Genomic DNA, 23210 nt, shown 5'->3' with positions numbered 1-23210 from the left:
CCATGGGGACCCCATTCTGGGAAGATGTGGGGTGCTATGAGGATGTCTACTGAGCCAATTCCTGGCAAAGAATCCCCTCATGGCTTTCAAGGATGCTGGGTGTGACTATCAATCAGAACACATGGACACAGGACTGTCTGTCCTGCAGTCATTCTGGCTGGCCCAGTGCGCTATAAGCATGCCTACCTGTTAAGAATAAAGCTAACTAGAATGTTCTAAGCCAGAGGTTCTCCATCATTGTAACCTCGGGGATTTATGTGTGTGCATGCACATGTGCAGAGGCCACAAGGCTACCTTGGCTGTTGCTCCTCAGGTACCATTCACCTTGGTTGTCTTTGTTTCTTGCAAGTCTGGAGCTCAACACCTAGGCTAGGCTAGCTGATCCATGCACAAACACTTGAATGATCAAAACCCACAGGGTCCCATCAGTAAGGTTTCTTTGGGCCTCAGGTTCCTCATCTGTCAAATGGGATCTTGATCATCCCATGGAATGTGATGAGGACTGGATGGGATTCTGAGGGTATTTGAATTCTTCAGAGGCAACGTCAGAAGCATTTGAAAATGCTTGAAAATGGGGATGTGGCTCTCAATAGGTAGAGCACTTGTCTGGCATGCACAAAGACTCAGATTCAATCCCCAGCACCATGTAAATGAGATATGGTGGAGAACTGTAATGCTAGCTAATTGGGATGTAGAGGCACAAGGATCAGGAGCTCAAGGTCATCCTTGGCTACATAGCAAAAGGAGGTGGGGGAGGGAAGAAAACACCAACAGCATTCTTGCAACTGGAAACCTGTCAGCAGAATTACAGAAATCTTTGTTTTGCTGATGACTGTGCTCTCTTTGCAGCTGGCCAATGGCTTTCTCCAGCTGGAATACATCTGCCCAGGTGGTTTCTATGGAAATCTTTCTGCCCAGCATCCTGTGAATGATGGACAATGGCACGCCATAATGTTTGAGGAGAGTGACACTTCTGTTCATCTGTTGGTTGACACAACAGACAACACCTCCCTTGTCATCTCAGAGGAATGTCAGGGTCTGAGGACTGGGAGACACCTACTTCTGGGTGGCCTTGTCCCCTCGAATCTTTCCTCAAATGTTTCCTTGGGCTTTGAAGGCTGCCTGGATGCCGTTGTGGTCAATGGTGAGAAGTTAGAGCCGCATGGCCATGGAAAGAAGATGGTGGGCTGGCTGGAGAGACAGGCCCTCACCCAGTGCTGCTGGCCCAGCACCGCCTGCAGCCAGAACCCATGCCTCAATGGTGGGAGCTGCTCACCTGCCCTTGGATCAGGTAAAGACTGAGATGGTGATCCCCAAGGTTTATCCCAAAGACCCCTGGTTGTGGTGTAGCCCTTGTGTCTCACTGTAGAGTTGATAGGGTAGGGTCCCTCACTACAGCCCAGGGTGATCTTGGGCAAGCCACTAGTATCCAGTAGACGAATGATTCTTGAACTACAGCACAAAGACGCAGGTTTTCCTGGGGCCCCACTCACTAACTGGCTGCTCACTCCTCTTCCTCTTTCTCCCAGGCTACCTGTGCAGATGCCCCCCTCCATTCTCTGGCAGGAACTGCGAACTTGGAAGGGAGAATTGCACTTCTGCACCCTGCCAGGAAGGGGACACATGTGTCTCCTCCCCTGAGGGCACTTCCTGTAACTGTCCTCACCCTTACACAGGTGACAGGTAAGCCCAGAGAGGCCACATACTCTGGCTTCTTATCCCAGAACATTAGAGAGTGATCTTTGCTTTCTGTCCTCTGGAGTGGGAGTCCAGAAACCAGGCCTCTGGGCCATTTCCTCCCATGACTTCCCTGCATCAGGACACCGTGGGAAGGAATGCTTGTGAAGAAGATCATTTCCCAAGCTCAATCCCCAACCTTATGAACCAGACCCACAAATGAGGGACAGGAAGCCACACATCTCACCAGCTTTTTAGAGTATGTCAACCTTGGCTGATGTCTACAGAGAAATGACTGCATTTGATTTGTACTGTGTGTCCCAGACACATTTGAGGAAACTGATTAGCCTGGGCCCAGGAACAGCTATGTCTCAGACCTGCCTGCAAAACTCTGTACCCTGCCCCTGACTAGGCTAGGCCATGAGGGTTTCTTGGGAAGGAGACACGTTCTAGAAACCTAGAAACAAAGCATTTGAACAGATATCTAGTGCTGGAACACCCAAGCTTGGGAACCTGGGATACAACATACTCTGTCTTAAAAAAAAAGTCAGTGACATAGCCCTACCACCATTGTATAGATGGGGAAACTGAGACCCAGAGAGGGAAGGAGCTTGTCCAAGATCACCCAACATGTCAATGACTCAAGTCCTTCTCAGCAGCCATCATTCTTGCCTTGCTCCCTGCCTGCTTTGATGTAACAATGTTATTCATCAGGGTCATTGGAGGGTGTGTGGGAGCAAGCCAGGAAAGCGGCGTTTATGTTTTAAAAGAGGAACTTGGAGGAAGGAAGCATTTCACATAGCAGAACAAGTTGCTTGAGGTGAAATTCTTAGCACTGAGATATATTTGAAACAGTTAGGATGGGGGGAACTTTTCCCCCAAATCCCTCCAAAATGGAAAGGTAGTTCTCTAAGGACCTTACACCAAGTAATACCAAATTGAAGATGACCTGGGAGGCCATATTGTCGGTGAACAGTTTCTGTCCCACCTCTTCAGCCCCAAATAAATACACAGAGATGCTATATTAATTATTAAATTGTTGGCCGATGACTAGGGCTTCTTATTGGCTAGCTCTGTCTTAATTATTAACCCATAACTACTAATCTATGTATTTCTACATGGCCTTATCCTACTGGAGAATGCCTGGTACGTCCTATCCCCCCCCAGTCCCTCCACGGTGTCTTCTTCCAGTTTCTCTCTGCCTACCTTCCCCAAATTCTCCTTGTCTCCTAGTCCCGCCTATCTTCCTGCCTGTATTGGCTATTGACCAAAGAGTGTTTTATTCATCAACCAAAAAGAAAAACATATACAGAAGGACATCCTCCATGACCATATAGTGACTTAGTTTCTTTTTCTGTTGCTGTGATAAAACACTGTGTCTAAAGCAACTTAAGGGAGAAAGGGTTTATTCTGGCTCCCAGTTCAAGGTACAGTCTACCATGGTGAGGAAGCCAAAGGGGCAGGAGCTTGAAGCAGCTGGTCACATCAATTCCACAGTCAGGAAGCAGAGAGATGAATGCTGCTGCTCAGTCCCCTTTATCCACTGGTACAGCCCAGCATCCTAGCCAAAGAATGGTGCCACCCACAGTGGGCACGTCTTCCCACCCCAGTTAATGCAATCATAAAAATCCCACATAGGCATGTCCACACAGTCACCCATCTCCTGAGCTATTCAAGATTCTGCTAAGCTGACAATTAATACTTTTCTCCAAGCAGATGTAGCATGTAAAGCAGCTAAGCAGTGCAGGACCATGCTGGCACAAGTACCCCTGCCACATATATACTCTCACACATGTTTGTGTATGTAGGGGAACATGCACCCAACAACACAGAGGGGTCCAGAGGAGGATGCCTAGTGTTCTACTCTATCACTCTACTCTGCCTTATTCTCAAGAGATGGTCTCGCTGGGCTGGAGGGATGGGGCAACAAGCCTCAGTGATCTGCCTGTTTCTGCCTCCCACAGTTTGGGACCAACACAGACAGCTTTTTATGTGGATGCTGGTAATTCAAACTCAGTTCCTCATGCTTGACCAATAAACGCCCTTACACACTGAGCTATGTACCCACCCATCCCCAGACTGCGCATATGCAAATGTGTGTGCATGTACACACGCACGCACAAGCACAGACAGACACTCTAGTGGGGGTGGTTCTGATATTGAGGTGTTGGTGTGTTTCATCATTCCCTTTGACTTTTGGTAGGAAGGCCCATGGTTGGGGGGTGAGGGTCCTATCCCATAGGACTTTGGAAGAGGGACCTTTAGGGGGCTGGAAAAACAGCTCAGTGGCTAGGAGTACTTATTGTTCTTCCAGAGGACGTGGGTTTGAGTCCCAGCACCCACGTGGTGGCTCACAAACAGTAGGACCTTATTCCCTCAGAGGACATCAGGCACACATGGTGCATAGACATACATGCAGACAAGATATTCATACATTCAATGAGTAATTTTTTTAAAGAGGGACTTTCAAAGGTCTGCTAAGCACTTCTCAATCTCTGTAGGTGTGAGATGGAAGCAAGGGGCTGCTCTGGAGGACACTGCCTCATCACCCCTGAGATTACGAGAGGAGACTGGGGACAACAGGAGTTCCTGATAATCATAGCAGCCTTGCCTCTCATCATCATTGCCACTGTGGGGCTCCTCCTCTACTGTCGCCGCTGCAAGTCTCACAAGCCAGTGGCCATGGAGGACCCAGACCTCCTAGCCAGGAGCATTGGTGTCGACACCCAAGTTCCGCCTGCCATTGAGCTCGACCCCCTGAGCACCAGCTCCTGCAACAACTTGAACCAAGAAGAGCCCAGCAAGACCTCAGTTCCGAATGAACTTGTCACCTTTGGACCTAGCTCTAAACAGCGGCCAATGGTGTGCAGTGTGCCTCCCAGGCTCCCACCAGCCACTGTCTCCTCACAGCCTAGCCACGAGCCCATCATCAAGAGAACCTGGTCAGGCGAGGAGCTGGGTCAGTATAACCAGAAGTCCTGTGGCTCAGGGATGGATGGAACGGGGTGGGAACCCAAAATATTCTGTATACACATTGCTACACAATGGAACAGCCACTGGTCAAACTGATGTTCATGTCATGAAACATAGACTTGAAGGATCTTGGGTAGACCTGGGGATGAAGAGGGGAGGTCTGCACCTTTGTGCTGTTCTGGACATGGAAAGGTTCTAGCCATCCAATCTGGAAGTGAGACTTGGGTGGCCGAGAGTAAGGAACCAAAGCCCCTCTTGTCTTTGGCTCAGAAGGAGGTGGATTTGTGGAGCACTTTCTGTGTGTCTGGCATGCTGCCCAGTAGTTACAGCAGGTGTGGTCCTGTTGTGGCACTGAGGGCATAATGATGAAATAAGTTGCTCTCAGTGGCAGAGATGGGGGGGGACTCCTTCTGAGCCTCCTCTCATTCCACCACTCCCTCCCCCGTGACAGACATGATGCCATTGCCAAGTCCACACTGTACACCTGTTTCCTTCAGTTCAGAAATTAAACTCTCCAGGGGGTCCTGGGCGGAGCTGCAGCTGTCCAAGAGCAGTGTGGATGGCATAGAACTATGCCTGGTTCTCTCTAGTCCATTCCCACTGGCACAGGTTGGCAGCAGAGATTTGCAAGAAGGGCTGGCTTTGAGTTTAACCTCAGGGCTTCAACTTGCCCTCACTGCATTGCAGATCCATCCAAGCTTCCAGAGACGAGATGCACAGATCAGTCACAAGCCTACCCCCCCCCCAGCTCCTTGGGTCATCCCTACCAAATGTCAAGTCATTGATAGCCCCTGTACAGCTTTCTGGAATGACCACCATGGAAACACAGACTCACCAAGGTTTTCCTGTTTTCTTTCAGTATATCCAGGCAGAGCTGCGGTCTGGCCCCCAACTTATTCCAGGAAGGAGCATTGGGAATACCCACACCCTGAAGCAATACAGGGTCCTCTACCACCCTCTCCTCACCGACATGTCAGCCCTGCCGTAATGCCAGATCCCACGGGCCTCTACGGGGGCTTCCCTTTCCCTCTGGAGCTGGAAAACAAGCGGGCACCTCTCCCACCCCGTTATAGCAACCAGAACCTGGAGGACCTGATGCCTCCACGTCCCCCCAGCCCCCAGGAACATCTGCTCGCCCCCTGTCTCAACGAGTACACAGCCATCAGCTACTACCACTCACAGTTCCGCCAGGGAGGGGGTGGACCCTGCCTGGCAGAGGGGGGCTACAAGGGGGTGAGCATGCGTCTCAGCAGAGCCGGGCCCTCTTATGCTGACTGTGAGGTAAACGGTGGGCCTGCCACAAGCCGGAGCCAACCTCGAGCACCCCCCAATTATGAGGGTTCAGACATGGTAGAGAGTGACTATGGGAGTTGTGAGGAAGTCATGTTCTAGCTTCCGGCTCTCAGAGGAAGGCATGGGGAGTCCCCGGCATTGCACTGTCTTCTAGGAGTAAGTTGGGTGTGGCTGGGAGAAAGAAGTAAGCCACCACATCCCCAGTCCAGATGGCCATCTCTTCAAATGTGCTCTTCGGGTCCCCAGCTTGTCCTTAAGTGTGAAGGAGAAGCTGAGGGAGAGCTGTTAACACAGAAGTAGGGCCGCAGGAAAGAGGGGATGCCCAGACTGGTGCATGCTGGGATGAGACCTCAGAGGGCAATCCCTCATATTGATGGTCTCCCAGATCCATCAAGAAAGAGCTCCAACCACTGACTCAGCATATTTGAGCCACATTCTTGGAGCTGCTCACAGGCCCATTGTGCAGTAGGCAGGTTTGTGCCCAACAGGCAACCATACATGCATCTGCTGTGCAGGGAAGACCCAGGGTCTTCTGAGATCCTTAAAGTGACTTCCGAAGCGGCTGAAGGATGAGCAGCCTTCCAGCAGATACTCCAGTCACCTGAGTATCGGCTTTGTACACGCATTTGGGATATCTACACCAAGTGTCTCATGTCAGCACCATTCTGGGCACTGGGAGCAATATCATTCTTGGGAGATGAGTCACTTGTCCCTCCATCTCCCAGAAGTCTTGTTGCTGAAGCTTCAGAAGAACTTGTTTCACCTCCGCCAGTGGGATCTTGCCCAGAACCTTCTCCACTGAAGAATTTACACCTTGTGTAATGCTGAGTTAATTGTCCCAAGTTTCCTAGGCACTTTTGGCCAAAAGCAAGAAGGAAGTAGTTCATTTGAAAAATTCTTAGGCACTTTTCAACCTTGCTGTCTGGATGTGTTTTCCCAAAGGGTTTCTTCTTGTCTAGACACAAGGAACTCAACTTTCATTCAGGGCCAGGTGGAGGTGGAGAGCCAGCCAGCAGACCCAGCCCAGACACCCCGCCCTTTCCTTTCCTTCATTGCAGATGCCTGCCAATCAAGTGTTACCCACACCGACTCAGCCCTATGCATGGAGGGTCAGTGTGGGCACATGTCTACACAAGTGTGTGCGTACCCATGGACAGTGTGTATGTGCACATGTGTAGAAAGTTATGTAGCTCGGAGTAGCAGAGACTGGAAGCCAGGGAGGCCTCTCGTGGCCTGAGTGCTCCGTCCTCTGCCAGCGCCCCTCTGGTCCACTGACTTTTCACGTGTGTGGTTCTGGAGTCAGAAATCAAAAGGAGGAGCCACCGAGACTGTCACCCACAGAGCTGCTCACTAAGACAGCTGTGTGGGGAGGGTGCATTAGTGTGCCATGTGTGACTGCAGGGGTGAGTGGTTGCACGAGCGGCTTTCTTAGCCATTTGATTTTTTTTAACAATAAATATCTTTTTTACTGTTATTCTCTGTGTCACTTAGACTGCTTCAGGGTCAGGTCAATAGAGTGTCCAAGTACAGGTTCATAAAGAATTTAGGAGCTCAAAGGATTCATCACCTGCTAAGCTAGACTCTTGAACTTAACCAGATATGAAGTCAGAGGTCTGAGTGGGGCCCAGGACACTATTTTGGAGAAATGCCTCTGATTTCAATACCCCTTCTCAAGTTCTTCAATTAAAAGAAGAATCTGAGTATTATTATTATTTATAATCTATTTGTTTGGGTGTTTGAACGTCAGAGGACAGCTTATGGGAGTTAATTCTCTCCTTCCATCACACAGTCCCCAGGGATTGAACTCAGGCTTGGTGGCATGTGCCCCTACCCGCTGAGCCATCTCATCAGCCCCAAGCTCCTCAATTTAAAGATGAGGAAATGAAGGTTCTGGGGCACAGGCTAAAAGCAGTAGGCATATCAAAAGCCCAAGACTCAAGACTTCTGTTCCTGACACCACATGAGATGGCCACAGCAGGGGCCTCACTATCAAAATCTTGGGGAGCCAGCAACTGTTATCTCACTGCTGGATGGCACTTCTCCTGGGAGCTGTTGTGACTGAGGCTGGAAAGTGCAGTCAGTCAGAGACGGCTGATGTGAGGCCCCAGGGGGACTGGGGCTCTGGAGTCAGGCAGGTAGGCTTCTTGCCCAGCTCCATTGCCACTAATAAATAGCCTTGAACAGCTTTCACCTGGCTCTAGTTTTAAAAGCTTGCTCCGAGAGCTTCTCTTTGGACCCCAGATTACCCAGGCTATAAAGCAGCCTGACTCAGTATACAACCTAGAACGGCCTCAAGTTTTCCATTCCCCTGCCTCCATTTCTTAAGTGCCTGGTTTATGCAGTGCTGGAAATAGAACCCAGGGCTTCATGCATGTTAGGCAAGTACTCTACCAACTGAGCCACACCCCTGGTTCTTGTCAGAGAGGATCTCAGTAGGTCTTCCACAGCGCAGCAGAGTGGGAGAGACAGAGCTATTGTCCAAGCCCCTTATACATGCATGGGCATCCCTCGCCAGAGTGACACATTTCTTATATCGGTGACAACATAGGCCCACAGCTAACCAAAGTCCACAGCACACAGTAGGGCTCATTCCTGCTGTTGTTATCATATGGAGAAACTTAGCTGCTCTTAGAGTTGCGTGTGCCCTGCCAGTCACCCCCTCTCCTCGTCCCTGGCAGCCAGTGACCTGTCTTCACAGTTCCGCCCTGTACAGAAAGCCACAGAATCAGAACCACACCTTAGATGGCCATGCCATTTTACCCTGTAGCATGCATTTATGTCTCTACCACTTCTCTATGTGACTGGACAGCGTATTTCCTTTTAACATGTGCGCCATGATTTGGATATGGCAGTTTGTTCATCTGCTTGCCAGCTGAAAAACATTTCAGTTGCGCCCATGTTTTAGCCCCTAAAAATCTCATGAGCAGGTGTTTCTGTAATCAGGTTTCCAGTTCCTTTGGGTAAATTTCAGAGTGTAGTTATTGGTTTGCATGGTGAGATAATAAGAGTAGGTTTAGCTTTATAAGAAGCTACCAAAGTGTCTGCACCATTTTGTGTTATTTCCACTAGTCACGAATGAGTGTTCCCGCCCTCACATCCTTACCAGCGTGCACGGCATGGCTGTCCTACCCTCAGTTTGGATCACTCTCCTCAGCCTGCAATGCCTCCCTCCATGCTGTTCCAAATATGTATTTCCTCGATGACACATGATGTAAAGAGTCATTGAGTTTATTTTTTTACCATCTTCAAATCTCCTTCAGTGAGATGGCTGTTCAGATCATTGGCCCAGTTTTAAAAGTCAGGTTGTATATTTTCTTATTGTTGAATTGTAAGAGTTCATTACCTATTTTAGTTAAGGTTTTTTGTAGAAATTTCCTCCAAGCCTGGGCCTTTCCCCCATGAACATTCTCCTGACAGCTTGACAGTGTAGTTCCCAGATGTCTCCCTTTCTCTGTCTCTCTGTCTATCTCTGTCTCTCTGGTCCTGAATTTACCTATGCATCACAGATTGGGCTCAAACTTTGCTCCTGCCTCAGTCTCTCAAATACCAGGATTACAGCACACATTACAAAAGTTGGCAGGTTGTAATTTTAAGGCAGTCTAACTTAGCAATTCTTTCCTTCATGTGTGGTACATTTGGTGTTCTACCTAAGCACCCAGATGCACACATCTGGGTGTGTCAGAGGGCAGAGAAAGTAGGAAGCTGCTGCCCTGCAGGTTTTCTACTTTCTCCACTCTATTCGATCTGAGACTCCATCCCAGAAGATGGTGCCATTCACAGTCAGGGCGGGTCTTCCTGCTCAGTTAAACTTCCCTGGAAAGCCCCTCAAAGACATGCCCAGTGTGTCTTAAAGAATCCTGGGTGATTCTTTAAAAAAGTCACTGTCATACCAAAGATGGTCTGTATTTTTGTATATCTTCTATGGTTTTATGATATCTTTATAGTTTTATGTCTTACTTATTTTGGATCTGAGTCTCGCTCAGCTCTCTAGATGTGGATAGCCAATCTTCAGTACCACTTGTTGACAAGACCATCTTTGCACCAATGACTCCCTTGCTTCTTTACCAAAGTCCTACTGTGCTTATTTTTTCAGTAAACAAAGACAGTCAGTAGTATCAGATTTGGTTCCCGTGATAGCTAATGTTGTCAACTCAATGGGATCTGGAATTAAGGATACCTTCAAGGTGAGTTTTCCCCTCCTCGGTTAAACCTCTTTGGAAATTCCCAAGACATGCCTGGAGGTCTATTTCTTGTATAATTCTAAATCTAGCCAGGTTGACAATGAAGGTTAACCATTGTAAATAACAATGGTAGCTAGTTCATAACGACTGTCACATAAGGACATCAAGAGTTGTTGTTTTAGCAGGGGTAGCAATCCTAATATCTAACAAACTAGACTTTAAAATAAAATCAATCAAAAGAGATGAAGGAGGTCATTACATACTCATCACAGGTGAAACCCACCAAGATGAAGTGTCTATCCTGAACATCTATGCCCCCAATACAAAGGCACCCACATTCGTTAAAGAAACATTATTAGAACTTAAATCTCATCTAAAGCCCCACACAGTTATAGTGGGAGATTTCAACACCCCACTCTCACCACTAGACAGGAATACCAGACAGAAACTCAACAAAGAAGCAAAGGGTCTAATAGATGTAATGACCCAACTGGGATTAACAGATATCTATAGAACATTTCATCCACATAAAAAAGATTATACCTTCTTCTCACCACCACATGGAACCTTCTCAAAAATTGACCACATACTTGGCAACATATCAAACCTCAGCAGCTACAAAAAAATCAGAATAACTCCATGCATCTTATCAGACCACCATGCCTTAAAATTAGAATTCAACAACAACACAAATTGCAGAAAACCTACAAACTCATGGAAATTGAATAATGCTCAACTGCACCATCCCTGGGTCAAAGAGGAAATAAAAAAGAAATTAAAGACTTCCTCGAATTCAATGAGAATGAAGACACAACATACCCAAACCTATGGGACACTTTGAAAGCAGTGCTACGAGGGAAGTTCATAGCACTAAGTGCTCACATGAAGAAACAGGAGAACAGTTATACCAGAGAATTAACATCACAGCTAAAAGCTCTAGAACACAAAGAAGCAAACTCCCCCAGGAGGAGTAGATGCCAGGAAATAATCAAATTGAGGGCTGAAATCAATAAAGTAGAAACCAGGAAAACAATACAAAGAATCAATGCAACGAAGAGTTGGTTCTTTGAGAAAATCAACAAGATAGACAAACCTTTGTCCAAACTTACCAAACAGCGGAGAGTGAACACACAAATTAACAAAATCAGAAATGAAAAGGGGGATATAACAACAGACCCTGAGGAAATCCAGAGAATCATTAGGTCATACTTTGAAAACCTGTACTCCACAAAATTCAAAAATTTAAAGGAAATGGATGACTTCCTGGACAGCTATCATTTGCCAAAACTAAATCAAGAACAGATAAGCAATTTAAATAGACCTATAACCCCTATGGAAATAGAAGCTGTCATCAAAAGTCTCCCGACCAAAAAAAGCCCAGGTCCAGATGGCCTCAGTGCAGAATTCTACCAGAAATTCAAAGAACAGCTTATACCAATTCTTCTCAAAGTGTTCCACACAATAGAAGCAGAAGGGTCTTTGCCAAACTCTTTCTATGAGGCTTCAATAACCTTGATCCCCAAGCCACACAAAGATACAACTAAGAAAGAGAACTTCAGACCAATATCCCTCATGAACATTGATGCAAAAATACTCAATAAAATACTGGCAAATCGGATCCAAGAACACATCAAAACAATCATTCACCACGATCAAGTAGGTTTCATCCCAGGGATGCAGGGATGGTTCAACATACGAAAATCCATCAACGTAATTCACCATATAAACAAGCTGAAAAACAAAAATCACATGATCATCTCACTGGATGCTGAAAAAGCCTTTGACAAAATCTAACACCCCTTCATGATAAAGGTCTTGGAGAGATCTGGGATAACAGGGACATACTTAAACATAATAAAAGCTATATACAGTAAACCAACAGCCAACATCAAACTAAATGGACAGAAACTCAATGCAATTCCTCTAAAATCAGGAACAAAACAAGGCTGTCCACTCTCTCCATACCTTTTCAACATGGTACTTGAAGTTCTAGCTATTGCCATACGACAACAAAGGGGGATCAAGGGGATACAAATTGGGAAGGAAGAGGTCAAACTTTCACTGTTTGCAGATGATATGATAGTTTACATCAATGACCCAAAGAACTCTACCAGGGAACTCCTACAGCTGATTAACACCTTCAGCAAAGTGGCAGGCTACAAGATCAACTCAAGAAAATCAGTAGCCCTACTATATACAGATGATAAAAGGGCTGAAAGAGAAATCAGAGAAGCATCACCCTTTACAATTGCCACAAACAACATAAAATACCTTGGGGTAACGCTAACCAAACAAGTGTAAGACCTGTATCGTAAGAACTTTGAATCTTTAAAGAAAGAAATTAAAGAAGCCCTCAGAAAATGGAAAGATCTCCCATGCTCTTGGATAGGTAGGATCAATGTAGTAAAAATGGCAATCCTGCCAAAAGCAATCTACAGATTCAATGCAATCCCCATTAAAATTCCAGCACAATTCTTCACAGACCTTGAAAGAACAATAATCAATTTTGTATGGAAAAACAAAAGACCCAGGATAGCCAAAACAACCCTGTTCAACAAGGCAACGTCCGGAGGCATCACCATCCCTGACCTCAAGCTCTATTATAGAGCTATAGTCCTGAAAACAGCTTGGTATTGGCACAAAAATAGACAGGTAGACCAATGGAATCGAATTGAAAATCCGGGTATTAACCCACACACGTACGAACATCTGATCTTTGACAAAGAAGCTAAAAATATACAATGGAATAAAGAAAGCATCTTCAACAAATGGTGCTGGCATAACTGGAGACTGGCATGTAGAAGAATGCAGATCGAACCATGTTTATCGCCATGCACAAAACTTAAGTCCAAATGGATCAAAGACCTCAACATAAATCCAGCCACACTGAACCTCTTAGAAGAGAAAGTGGGTGGTACCCTTGAACGAATTGGTACAGGAGACAGCTTCCTGAACATAACATCAGTAGCACAGACAGTGAGATCAACAATTAATAAATGGGACCTACTGAAACTGAGAAGCTTCTGTAAGGCAAAGGACACAGTCAGCAAGACAAAAAGGCAGCCCACAGAATGGGAAAAAATATTCACTAATCCCACATCTGACAGAGGGTTGATCTCCAAAATTTACAAAGAACTCAAGAAGCAAGTCTCCAAAACAGCAAAGGACCCAATTAAAAAGTGGGCTGCAGAATTAAATAGAGAGTTTTCAATAGAGGAGTCTAAAATGGCTGAGAGGCACTTGAGAAAGTGCTCAACATCCTTAGCCATCCGGGAAATGCAAATCAAAACAACTCTGAGATACCATCTCACTCCTGTCAGAATGGCTAAAATCAAAAACACCAATGACAATTTATGCTGGAGAGGATGTGGTGAAAGGGGAACACTCCTCCATTGCTGGTGGGAGTGTCAACTGGTTCAGTCACTTTGGAAATCAGTATGGAGATTCCTGAGAAAAATGGGAATAAACCTACCACAAGACCCAGCAACTCCACTCTTAGGCATATATCCAAAAGATGCCCATTCATACAACAAAGATGTCTGCTCCACTATGTTCATAGTAGCCTTATTTGTAATAGCCAGAACTTGGAAGCAACCTAGATGTCCCTCACCCGAAGAGTGGATAGAGAAAATGTGGTACATCTACACAATGGAGTACTATTCAGCAGAAAAAAATAATGGAATCATGAGATTCGCAGGCAAATGGATGACACTAGAAGAAACCATCCTGAGTGAGGTAACCCAGTCACAAAAAGAGAAACATGGCATGTACTCTCTCATATATGGATTTTAGACATAGATCTGGGGAGTGCCAGCCTATAATCCTATGGCCAGAGAGTTTGGGAAACAGAAACTTCATTTAGTGGCTGATCGAAGAAGAGGCAGACTCCCTTGGTTAAGTACTGAGCTGAACTCAAAAAAAGCCATTAACAGAGAGGGAGGACTGGTGATCAAAGGGATTAAGACTGGGCTGGTTTAACCCCCAGAAACAGCTGACTAGACAAAGGTTAACTCTTGAAACCCAGGCATCAGCCTGGGAATCCAGCATGGGACTGATCAAGTCCCCCTGAATCTGGGTGTCAGTGAAGAGGCCTAGGGAATCTATTGAGCCTTGGGCAGCAGATCAGTACCCATCCCAAGTATACACATGGACTTTGGACTCCCATAGAACAATGTGAGGTGCACTCTCACCCTGAACTCTTGGGGAAGGGTCTAGGCCCTGCCCTATATGAAATGACAGACTATGGACACCCCCCATGGAGGGCCTCACCCTCCCTGGGGGAATGAGGGGATAACGGGGGGGGGTTGGGGGAGGGCACGGGAGGAGGGGAGGGAATGGGAGAGGGACCTGGAACTGACTTGTGAAGCAACCTCGTTTCTTATCTAAATTTAAACTGGAAAATAAAAAAATAAAGATATACCAGTATCAGTTTAAAAAAAATACCTTTAATAAAATCTAATATCGCCTCATGATGAAATTCTTAAGAAACTAAACGTAAAAAAAAGAGTTGTTGTTTAATTTTTCTTTAATTTTTTTAAGACAAGGCCTTATGCAGCTTAGGCTGGCCTTGAACTTACTATGTAGCTGAAGATGACCTTGAACTTCTGGTCATCCTACTTTTACCACCACACCCCGTTTATGCAGTACTGGGGACAGAGTGTTAGGTCATCTGTCAGTCAGGTGGGTTACATCCCATCCACCAGTTACTTTCTTCTAACACAAGCAAAATTCCTATTCAAATAAAAAAGAACTGTGTTTTGGAAACCCTGAAACCATGGACTTTACTCCAAGGTCTGCAGAGAAGCACTCCCAACCCAAAGACCCAAACTCCTCCCTTCCTTTGGGCACCTTCCCTGATTGGCCACCAGGGGGCTCTCTGACTTTAAGAACCAATCCTCCCATTAAGCTACTTGGCCCCACAGCGGCTTCAGTGCAAAAGTCTTTGTCACTGCGGACATGGAGAGTTAGCAAGGCGCCACCTTATTGGGGCGCTGACTTGGTGCTGCTGATTGACAGCCTAGGCTGCCTCCTGAGATGCAGGAGCGTCCTCTGGGACCCAGCTCAGCAAAGACAAGTCTAATATTTTCTCAAATTCTCCAATAAGCCTCCAAGGTCCAGCCAAGGAGAAAATGCTTGGTGAGATTAATGTGAAACTAAAAGCATAACAAAGGCAATTTACCTGTCCATGACGGCACTCACTATAGGTTACACCGAGTCCCCTACCAATTCAGGAACATGCTTGCCCCTAGGGTGTGCAATGAGAAGGGGAGGCAGTCTCACTTAGCCAATGCTCTCAGCATCTTAGGAGCTAAGCAAGGGGCAAGGTACCCTCGTTATTCACAGGGCATTGGTTCTAGGGCCTGTCAAGGATACCAAACTCTGGAAGCTTCAGTCCCCTGTATAAAACAGTGCGCTGTCTGTCTGCACCTACGCAGGACTTCCTACATACTGTAGTCCTCTCCAGATTGTTTCTCATATCTAAGCTCATGCAGGTGAAACTAGAGGGAAGCACAAAATCTGTACATGCTCAAAATTAAAGTGTAATTTTTCCTAGTCTTTCCTATGTTGAGTTGCTTGAATCTGCAGCCAAGGTACCAACAGACTGTGAAGGGGTTGACGAAGCCACGTCTCCCTAGCACAGGTAAGTATAAGACTAACCAGATAGCAGCACATAGCTGAAGAAGGGGCCACAAGTTCCCACCAAACTAGCCAGGGAAAATTACAGAGACAAGCAGCCATCTGGTCTAGGCGCTAAAAGTTGAAGCCCAGATTGAACACAGACAAGGGCAGCCAGTTAGGTCAGGAGCAAGCAATATGGAGCCTAGGGACTAAGAATGCAGACAGCAGGGGTGATCTCATAGATGTCAATGGTGAGTGAACAGATAAGACCAGGATCAGAGCACGGTGTGGGTGGCCTAGGTACCCAGAAGATCTGGGGGGTGGGGGCTTCTCTATGCACACTGAAGGAGAGCGGATGAGAACGGATAGAAGCAGGAGACGGGGTGGGGTGAGAGATCTGGCTACTTAGAAAATGTGGATCTTGGGTTTTTTAAATCTCTTAATGGTTCTGTTTGCAATGGGCATATTGCCAGAAGTTTCTTTCACTGGTTCTTAGTATTAAATAAGATGCTATATAGAAAACTGTTGAGTGTCGGTTTACATAAAAAAGAAAAGTCACAGCACATCATTCTACCTTTACCATTGAAAAGGCAGTCTCTGTGTAGTTCCCACAGCCACACACTTTTGTTCCAAGGTCAAGGGCAGACTGTTATGGGGAGGGGGCATTACAAGATGCTGGACCTGGGGGAAGGGCTCAGGGGGCAAGAATGCCTGCTGCACAAGCATGAGGACCTGAGTTCAGATCCCCAGAACCCACATAAAAACCAGAAGTAGCCATGTACAAGCTTTTAACCCCAGCATCATAGGGGCAAGAGACATGAGGAACCCTGGGTCTGGCTCCAGGTTCAGTGAGAAATCCTGTCTCCAGGGAGTAAACAGGATGCCCAACACCTAGGTGTGCACACACACACACACACACACACACACACACACACACACACACACACACACACCATACACACAACAAACAAATAAACACTTAAGACCAAGGCAATGTTCTACATTTTTATTGAGACTCATCAAGTTGTACACTGAAAAACAGGCAAATTTTTCTAAATGTAGATTAGAATCCACTTTTTTTTTTTCAGAAAGGTAAGGGAGACTAATAATAGTCATAGTGTAGGAAAATACACCATCCAAGGTTCCCGGTCTCCAAGCACATCTACAAAGCTGCCTACCTAGAAAACCAGGGTCAGTCCACTGTCACCCAGATATATGTCTCTATCAGAGCAACGGGCTTACCTTGAGGGACTTGGAGATCTGGGAGTGCGATTACAACCGTTAGGCATGAGTGACACCATGATGTGGACACGTAAATTAATATTTTCAGAAATATTTTCTAAACCTTTCACGTTTTTATATTCCCATTACCCTCACAACAATCCCTAACAACACTCCTACCCCTCACCCCACCTCACCTTAGGCTGTAAGCAAAGAAAAGAGACAGTACCTTGAGAAATGCTTGAATTCTGGCACCAAAACCAATGTGTTGCAGTTCCCTGTGCCAGCTGGAGGCCTGTAAAGACTGTCTCCGGGCCTTTGGGTTGGCTCAGTATATGTGGGCACAGATGCAATGGTGAATTAGTAGCTGAAAGACTCAGGCATTACCAGGCTTGGACCTGATGCCTGGCAGAATGAATTCAGGCAGCACTCTGGTCGGCCCAGGGTTCCGTGAGAGCAAGTCTGCACGCAGGTGCGAAGGACCCCTTTAAAAGACAGACCCCTACCCACTTACGCCTTCTTGCTCTTTGCTCTCTTCTCTTGCTCTGCTCTTACCCCCCACTCTCTCTCTTCTCCTCTCTCTTCTCTTACTCTCTTCGTCTCTCTCCCCCTCTCCCCCTCCCGCCCTGTAATAAACTCTGTGGTTAATGTATCTCTCGCATCTCGTGTTCCATCTCGCCGCGGTAATCTTAAAACAAAAGAACAACAGTAGCCACCTCAGTTAGCGTAAGCAAACTCTTCATGTGTATAGATAAAAACAGATTTCAGAGAGCTGGCCTGGCTGCGCCTCTGACAGGAATTAAATTTCCAGGGCAGGCTGGCCTCAGTCAAGCGTGGAAGTCAGAAGCTGGCACCGTGGTGGAGACAGAATTGCTTCTCAGGAAAGTCACAGTTCAAGAGCTTTCAGAAGAGACAAGGCTGCCCACACCAGCTAGGGTAATCTGTACTTAGTCAACTGCTACAGATGTTTACATTTGAAAACACCTAGGCTCTCATTATTTGACTCAAAAACAAGCTGACACCTGAAACTACCCACGGGTACATGCAGAAGGCACTGGAAATGTCTACCCAGGATTTCAGGGGAATGCTGAGGTGCTTTAGGGAAGCAGGATTGTTTAACAGAACAATCTCAGACCCCCTCTCCCTTCAGTAGACTGTCTTATCCTGAGTGCTTTTCTTTTTTTGAAGTGTGAAAACAAAGACACAGATTACAAGCTCTCAAATAAAAAATAAAATTCATTTATTGAAGTGGAAATTTAACACAAGAGCCATGTGTTCAACCCAACTGAGACCTAGACGTTCTGACATGGCCCACATGTGTACGCTCACCCTACTGAAATCACATCGGAGGAGGCACGTGACAGTACGGTCTGGCTCTCCAGACTCTGCACGGCAGCTCTCTCATTCCTTGATTCGCACATCCACTGACAGTTTACAACACAGACATGGAATTCTATTTTCCATTAAAAAAAAGAGAAAGAAAGCAGTTTCTTCAACATCACCTTGATTTAAATCAAAGAACAGGGCAAACACCCTGCCCCTTTCAACCTCATTGTCCTCTTCTTTCTTCTGATAACCGCCTATGAGCACAGTTTAATGTCCTTGACTAGGAATGACTCAGGATACACAGAAAAGGAAGAAACCCATCGGGTGGAAGATGTCGTGACCAGCAGGACTAAAGTGCCTTCAAGTATTGACCACAGTTTCAAAGGCGAGCCAGACGGCTTGCTTTCCCCTAATGGCCTCTGATTTGTAATGTACTTTAGAAAATGAAATTCTAAAGTTGACTTGGCGCCACCATCCTGACTGCCAAGTCCCTCCACTCTGTCTGGTTCCCGTATCAGGTCTCAAGCAAGTCTCAGTGTCCCAATGGGAGTGGTGGCTGGGGCTGGTCAGCAGAGAAAGCATATCCAGCGCCCTCGATGTACACAGAGGACAGAGAATGCTGTAAACATGATCAAAGCTCCATACCTCCTGGGAGGATCAGGTGAAACAGTAGTGTCCAAAGACATGACACATCTGAGGATGAAAGAGACTAAGGACAAGCTCTGGGATCTGCCTTGAGACCACTGATAACACTTAACCCATGACTTCCAAAGGTGAGCACCTTCCTGTTGGGGTGGCTAAGGAGGTGAGGTGGGTGGGGCTAAACTAATCCATCCCTCTCCTGACCCAGACAGCAGCACATTACAAATGATGCCACTAGCGAGGGCAGGGTGAGCTGCACAGGCTGGATCACATACATCTTCCCAGCAAGTACTCACATTCCAGTCTGGGATAACGGGTCTCTGAACTGCCGGTACAGGCAAGCACCAGGCTGGCAAGGACCAGGCAGCCTGTCTGCCCTTGGGGCATCTGGATGCAGGCTTCTTCTTCACAAAGCCTTCCTGTTGTTCTGAGTGTTTTCTCACCAGCTGGCTCCCAACTGACAGCAGGAGAAGGCATGAGGACCCTGACTGAAGGCTCCTGTGAGCCCTGGGCTGTGTGCAGCAGAGGACCTGCCTCCTCTCCCACCTGGAACTACTGGCTTAGCAGCTACCCGAAGTCCATCCAGAAAGGCCCTGATCTTCCTGAAAGAGTCAAGCCACCAAACTGCCAGTGCCTTGGGAGAACAGCAAGAGGTCACACCAAGGAAGCTGCCACTAGCCTGACGCTAAACAAGGCACTTCACACGATCTCAGGCCAGGGGCCCTGAAATGACTGCTGGCCTTGTGCGTTGGGTCTTGACTTCCAAAGTCACCTGGATAGGGGTGCCTCTAACGGTTCTGAATACAGTGTCCTGAAGCCATGCTCAGGTGGCCTCTAGGAGAGAGCCTGGCCCACACCTGGGATGCTGGAACCCAAGCCCAGAAATAGCAGGTCAGCGTCTGAACCTACTCTGGGCATTTTCCAGCTGGAGACTTCAAAAAGCAACATCTGTGAAGTCCAGTGGCTGGCACCTGACCACATGAGCACCCATGGACACACGAATGAGCAGAAAGGGTAAAAAGCACTGCTCTCCTAGGGGCTAAGGAGCTGAAAGACAGCAGTGCCTCCTCCAAGCATCACTGCTTGAACAAGAGGCCACCCTTCCGATCCTGTGACCTGGAGGTCATTCAGCAGACTCTGGACAGAGCAGCAGGAAAGGGCTTGGCTGCAAGGTTGGGCCGCAGCCCTTCTAGCTTCTGTCAAACACAAAAGCAAGACCCTGTTAAATTCTTGCTCCTTTCTCTAAACCAAGGTTCAAGGCAAATCCTATCTCTAGGTAAGAGCTACACATGAACCACTCTGTCATGTATGTACATGTGTATGCACACATATGTGTGCAGTCACACACACAACTCAGGGATGGGGAGCTAATGACTGCCCTTTGAAAATCCTTCTTGCACCAACAGGAGATTAGTGGCAAGCCACAGACTTTCTTAGCTGCCTCAAAGGCCCACCCTGAGGTGACTGATCTAGAAGCCATGTGACTCTACGGGAGGCATTATGCAGGATGCATATAGGTCACAGTTAGTGTTTAGTGGTTCCTTGGAAGCCCAGGATACAGAGGCAGCCTGGGGCAAGGCAGGGCTTCTGCTCTCTCCCCAGGAACTGTAAACAATGACCCTTGTGCGTAGTGTCTATGTCAGAACCCACGCCCCTGTCCTCAGCCAGCACACCACAAGTACTTCCGAATGCCCATATGGATGCAGTCTCATAAATGTAAGTCCACACATGCATGGATCTCCTAGAGGGGGCGCATGCTCACATGATCTGCTTAAGGTCTCTGAGCCATCTGTGTGTGGCAGCTCATGCTAGTAATCTCAATACCTGAGGCAGAGGCAGGAGGTCACCTTTGACATAGCAAGTTCAAAGCCAACTTTGGTGACATGAGACCCTGTCTCAAAAAAAAAAAAAACAGAAACAAAAAGAATGGCCTCTAGGCCACCTGGCCAAGAGGGTGGAGGACATATACCATGGTCCCCTGGAGCAGGTTTCTGTGTGGCAGGAGAAGCCATGTACAAGCTGCTGAAGGAGAAGTAATCCACCATGGTGCCATGTCTGAAGTCAGATTCCAAAACCTCAGCTTAAATAAATTATAAATACCTCCAATCTGGGCAGCATCTCATTATCTTTAAGAGCTAAAGGAATTAGGAGGGCAGCATCATGGCCTGCCAGAGGAAATGAGAGAAGAGGTGGTGTGGCCTGTGGGTTGGGAGGTCCAGAAGCCTCTCAGGACTCAGCTGGCTGGGAGAGTGAGGTACGGCATTTGGGAGTCCGATGAGTAAGAGGCCTGGTTTTGTAAAACGTCAGAGTCCCTACTTATTTAATCTAGCCCTGGCCCTGGAAAGGGGGAAAGGCCTGGAGCAGGATGCTCCCTTGTAAATAAAGTGAGCTGTGTGATGGGAATAGCTTAGGTGTGGCAGGTCAGGTGAGGGAGGCCAGTGCCGAGGATGGGGGTGGGGCATGATGAAGGAAAGCAGTGACTGCACCATCACAAGTGGAGTGTCTGCTCCCTACTCTGCCCCCTGACTCAGTCTCACCTAGCCCAGGGTACCCAAGAGCTCAATGCTAGGTGGAGGAGTATCCAGGCAGCAACCCAGCCTTTCCCCAGAGGCTGAGCCATACCTGAGGCTGTGGGGACACTACGGGGAGACACACAAGGGTAGGGCTGGGCAGGTGCAGGGAACACACCCAGATCCTTATATGAAGGCACTGGTGGAATTGGTAGAGGTGTCTACATGCTTTGGCTGGATCAGCTCACACAGAGACTCGTAGGTCCCCACCACGAAGCCCAGGAAGCCTATGATGCTGATGAGGGCATCCTTGATGATGGCCAGAGGGCTCAAGCCCTCCCCATAGAAGGTGGCCACCTCCAGCAGGGGCGGGATGATGAGGGCCAGGGCGCTGCTGCTCACAGAGCCCACCAGGGAGAGGACCAGGTCCAGGCGTGGGATGAGGACGGCCAGGACACCTGTAGAGAGAGGAGACATCTTTGGTCAAGAATGCCTAAGACTATGCTCACTGTCCAGAAAATTCAGCCTGAAACCATATTTGGAATACATACAATGAAGGAAATCAAGATACTATTTAGTCCAATCTCTGGGAAATATGTGATCAGAGATGGAGAATTACTATGGGCTCCTGGCTTGTAACAGCACTGTCATAATTGCCTTAGTATGTATGCTAGGCTGCCACTGAACTGGAGATCTTCCTGCCTCAGCCCCCCAACACTGGGATTATAGTTGTGTACTGCTCTCCCAGCTGGTCTTCTATTGAGTCTCTCCCAAAGGGGACGGTGGGGGTGGAGAACAGTGGGTGGGCCTTCCTGAGGAACCACTCACTTCCTTACACCTATGGAGTCACAAATATATCAGTCTTCAAGTGCCAAAGAGAAAGGAATATACATTCCCAATACTTCCTCTTCCAGAAGACACCATGATAAGACCCATGATAATTTCATGTAGTACTTTGATGCCAGGGATGAGGGAGTGGTTCTGCCTGAAAATTGCCCACCACATCAACCAGTCATGTCAGTCTTTAGACAGTGCACAGTGTAGATTTTGAACTGGTCCTGCAAGCAAAAACTGGGCTTCAGAGACGGTTGGTGACATCCCGTGAGCCTGGCAGTGGATGAGAGCGGGAGGGGTGCACAGGAGACTGCTCCCAGCACGGGGCACCGCAGGAGCCGCTGCACCGAACCCTGGACTGAACTGCTTGCCCTCTCGGGGCCCCGGGGTCTGAGTCTCTCTCTGCCTGTGTCGGCCCAGGGTGGAAACATAAGCAAGGCAGCAGTTGGGGTTGAACCCGGGGAGGGTGGCAGGAGGGTGGCTAGGGGTATAGGCTCGTGGAGTGCCCAGTCTCATCTCAGCCCCAGCACCATATGGTTACTTCTTATGCTCCTCAACTACCAAACAGTGACCAAAGGGGGTCACTGACATCAAGAACTTGGGAGTGCTTAAGCGCCAAATAAATAAATAAATAACCTTGGAATAACCTAACTAAGTGAGAGCCAAGAGAGAGAGATCTCTACAGTGAAATGAAACTTAAAAAAAAATCAAAGTAACCAGCAGTTGTGTCACACACCTTTAATCCCAGTGCTCAGGAGGCAGAGTCAGGTGAATCTCTGAGTTTGAGGCCAGCCTGGTCTACAGAGTGAGTTCCAGGACAGCTAGGACTACACAGAGAAACCCTGTCTCAAAAAACAAAACATATGATGCTAGAGAGGCTGGAAAGGTAGTTCAGCAGTTAAGAGTACTTACTGCTCTTGCAGGGGACCCAAGT

General features: G+C 47.4%; 2 protein-coding genes across 7 annotated transcripts in view; one reads left to right on the top strand and one right to left on the bottom strand.

The window, feature by feature from the left end:
• The window catches only part of Fat2 (FAT atypical cadherin 2), a 79876-nt gene extending 72459 nt beyond the window's left edge, over positions 1 to 7417 (top strand). For all 4 annotated transcript variants that reach the window (XM_005067749.4, XM_040748681.1, XM_040748680.1 and 1 more), the window contains 4 exons: positions 850 to 1291; positions 1530 to 1683; positions 4179 to 4636; positions 5510 to 7417. In XM_005067749.4, coding sequence (XP_005067806.1) covers positions 850 to 1291; positions 1530 to 1683; positions 4179 to 4636; positions 5510 to 6042 — 1587 coding nt within the window. In that variant the 3' untranslated portion in view covers positions 6043 to 7417. The remainder of the gene's footprint in view (positions 1 to 849; positions 1292 to 1529; positions 1684 to 4178; positions 4637 to 5509) is intronic.
• Positions 7418 to 18182: 10765 nt separating this feature from the next.
• Slc36a1 (solute carrier family 36 member 1) overlaps positions 18183 to 23210 on the bottom strand; it is a 41997-nt gene continuing 36969 nt past the window's right edge. For all 3 annotated transcript variants that reach the window (XM_040748678.1, XM_040748676.1, XM_005067750.4), the window contains one exon: positions 18183 to 21900. In XM_040748678.1, the coding sequence (XP_040604612.1) occupies positions 21629 to 21900 (272 nt within the window). In that variant the 3' untranslated portion in view covers positions 18183 to 21628. The remainder of the gene's footprint in view (positions 21901 to 23210) is intronic.

Source organism: Mesocricetus auratus, unplaced genomic scaffold (genome assembly GCF_017639785.1).
Source record: "Mesocricetus auratus isolate SY011 unplaced genomic scaffold, BCM_Maur_2.0 Super-Scaffold_100007, whole genome shotgun sequence".
Classification (NCBI taxonomy): Eukaryota; Metazoa; Chordata; class Mammalia; order Rodentia; family Cricetidae; genus Mesocricetus; species Mesocricetus auratus.
The sequence above is the reverse complement of the archived record's forward strand: the minus strand, read 5'-3'. Positions and strand labels throughout refer to the sequence as shown.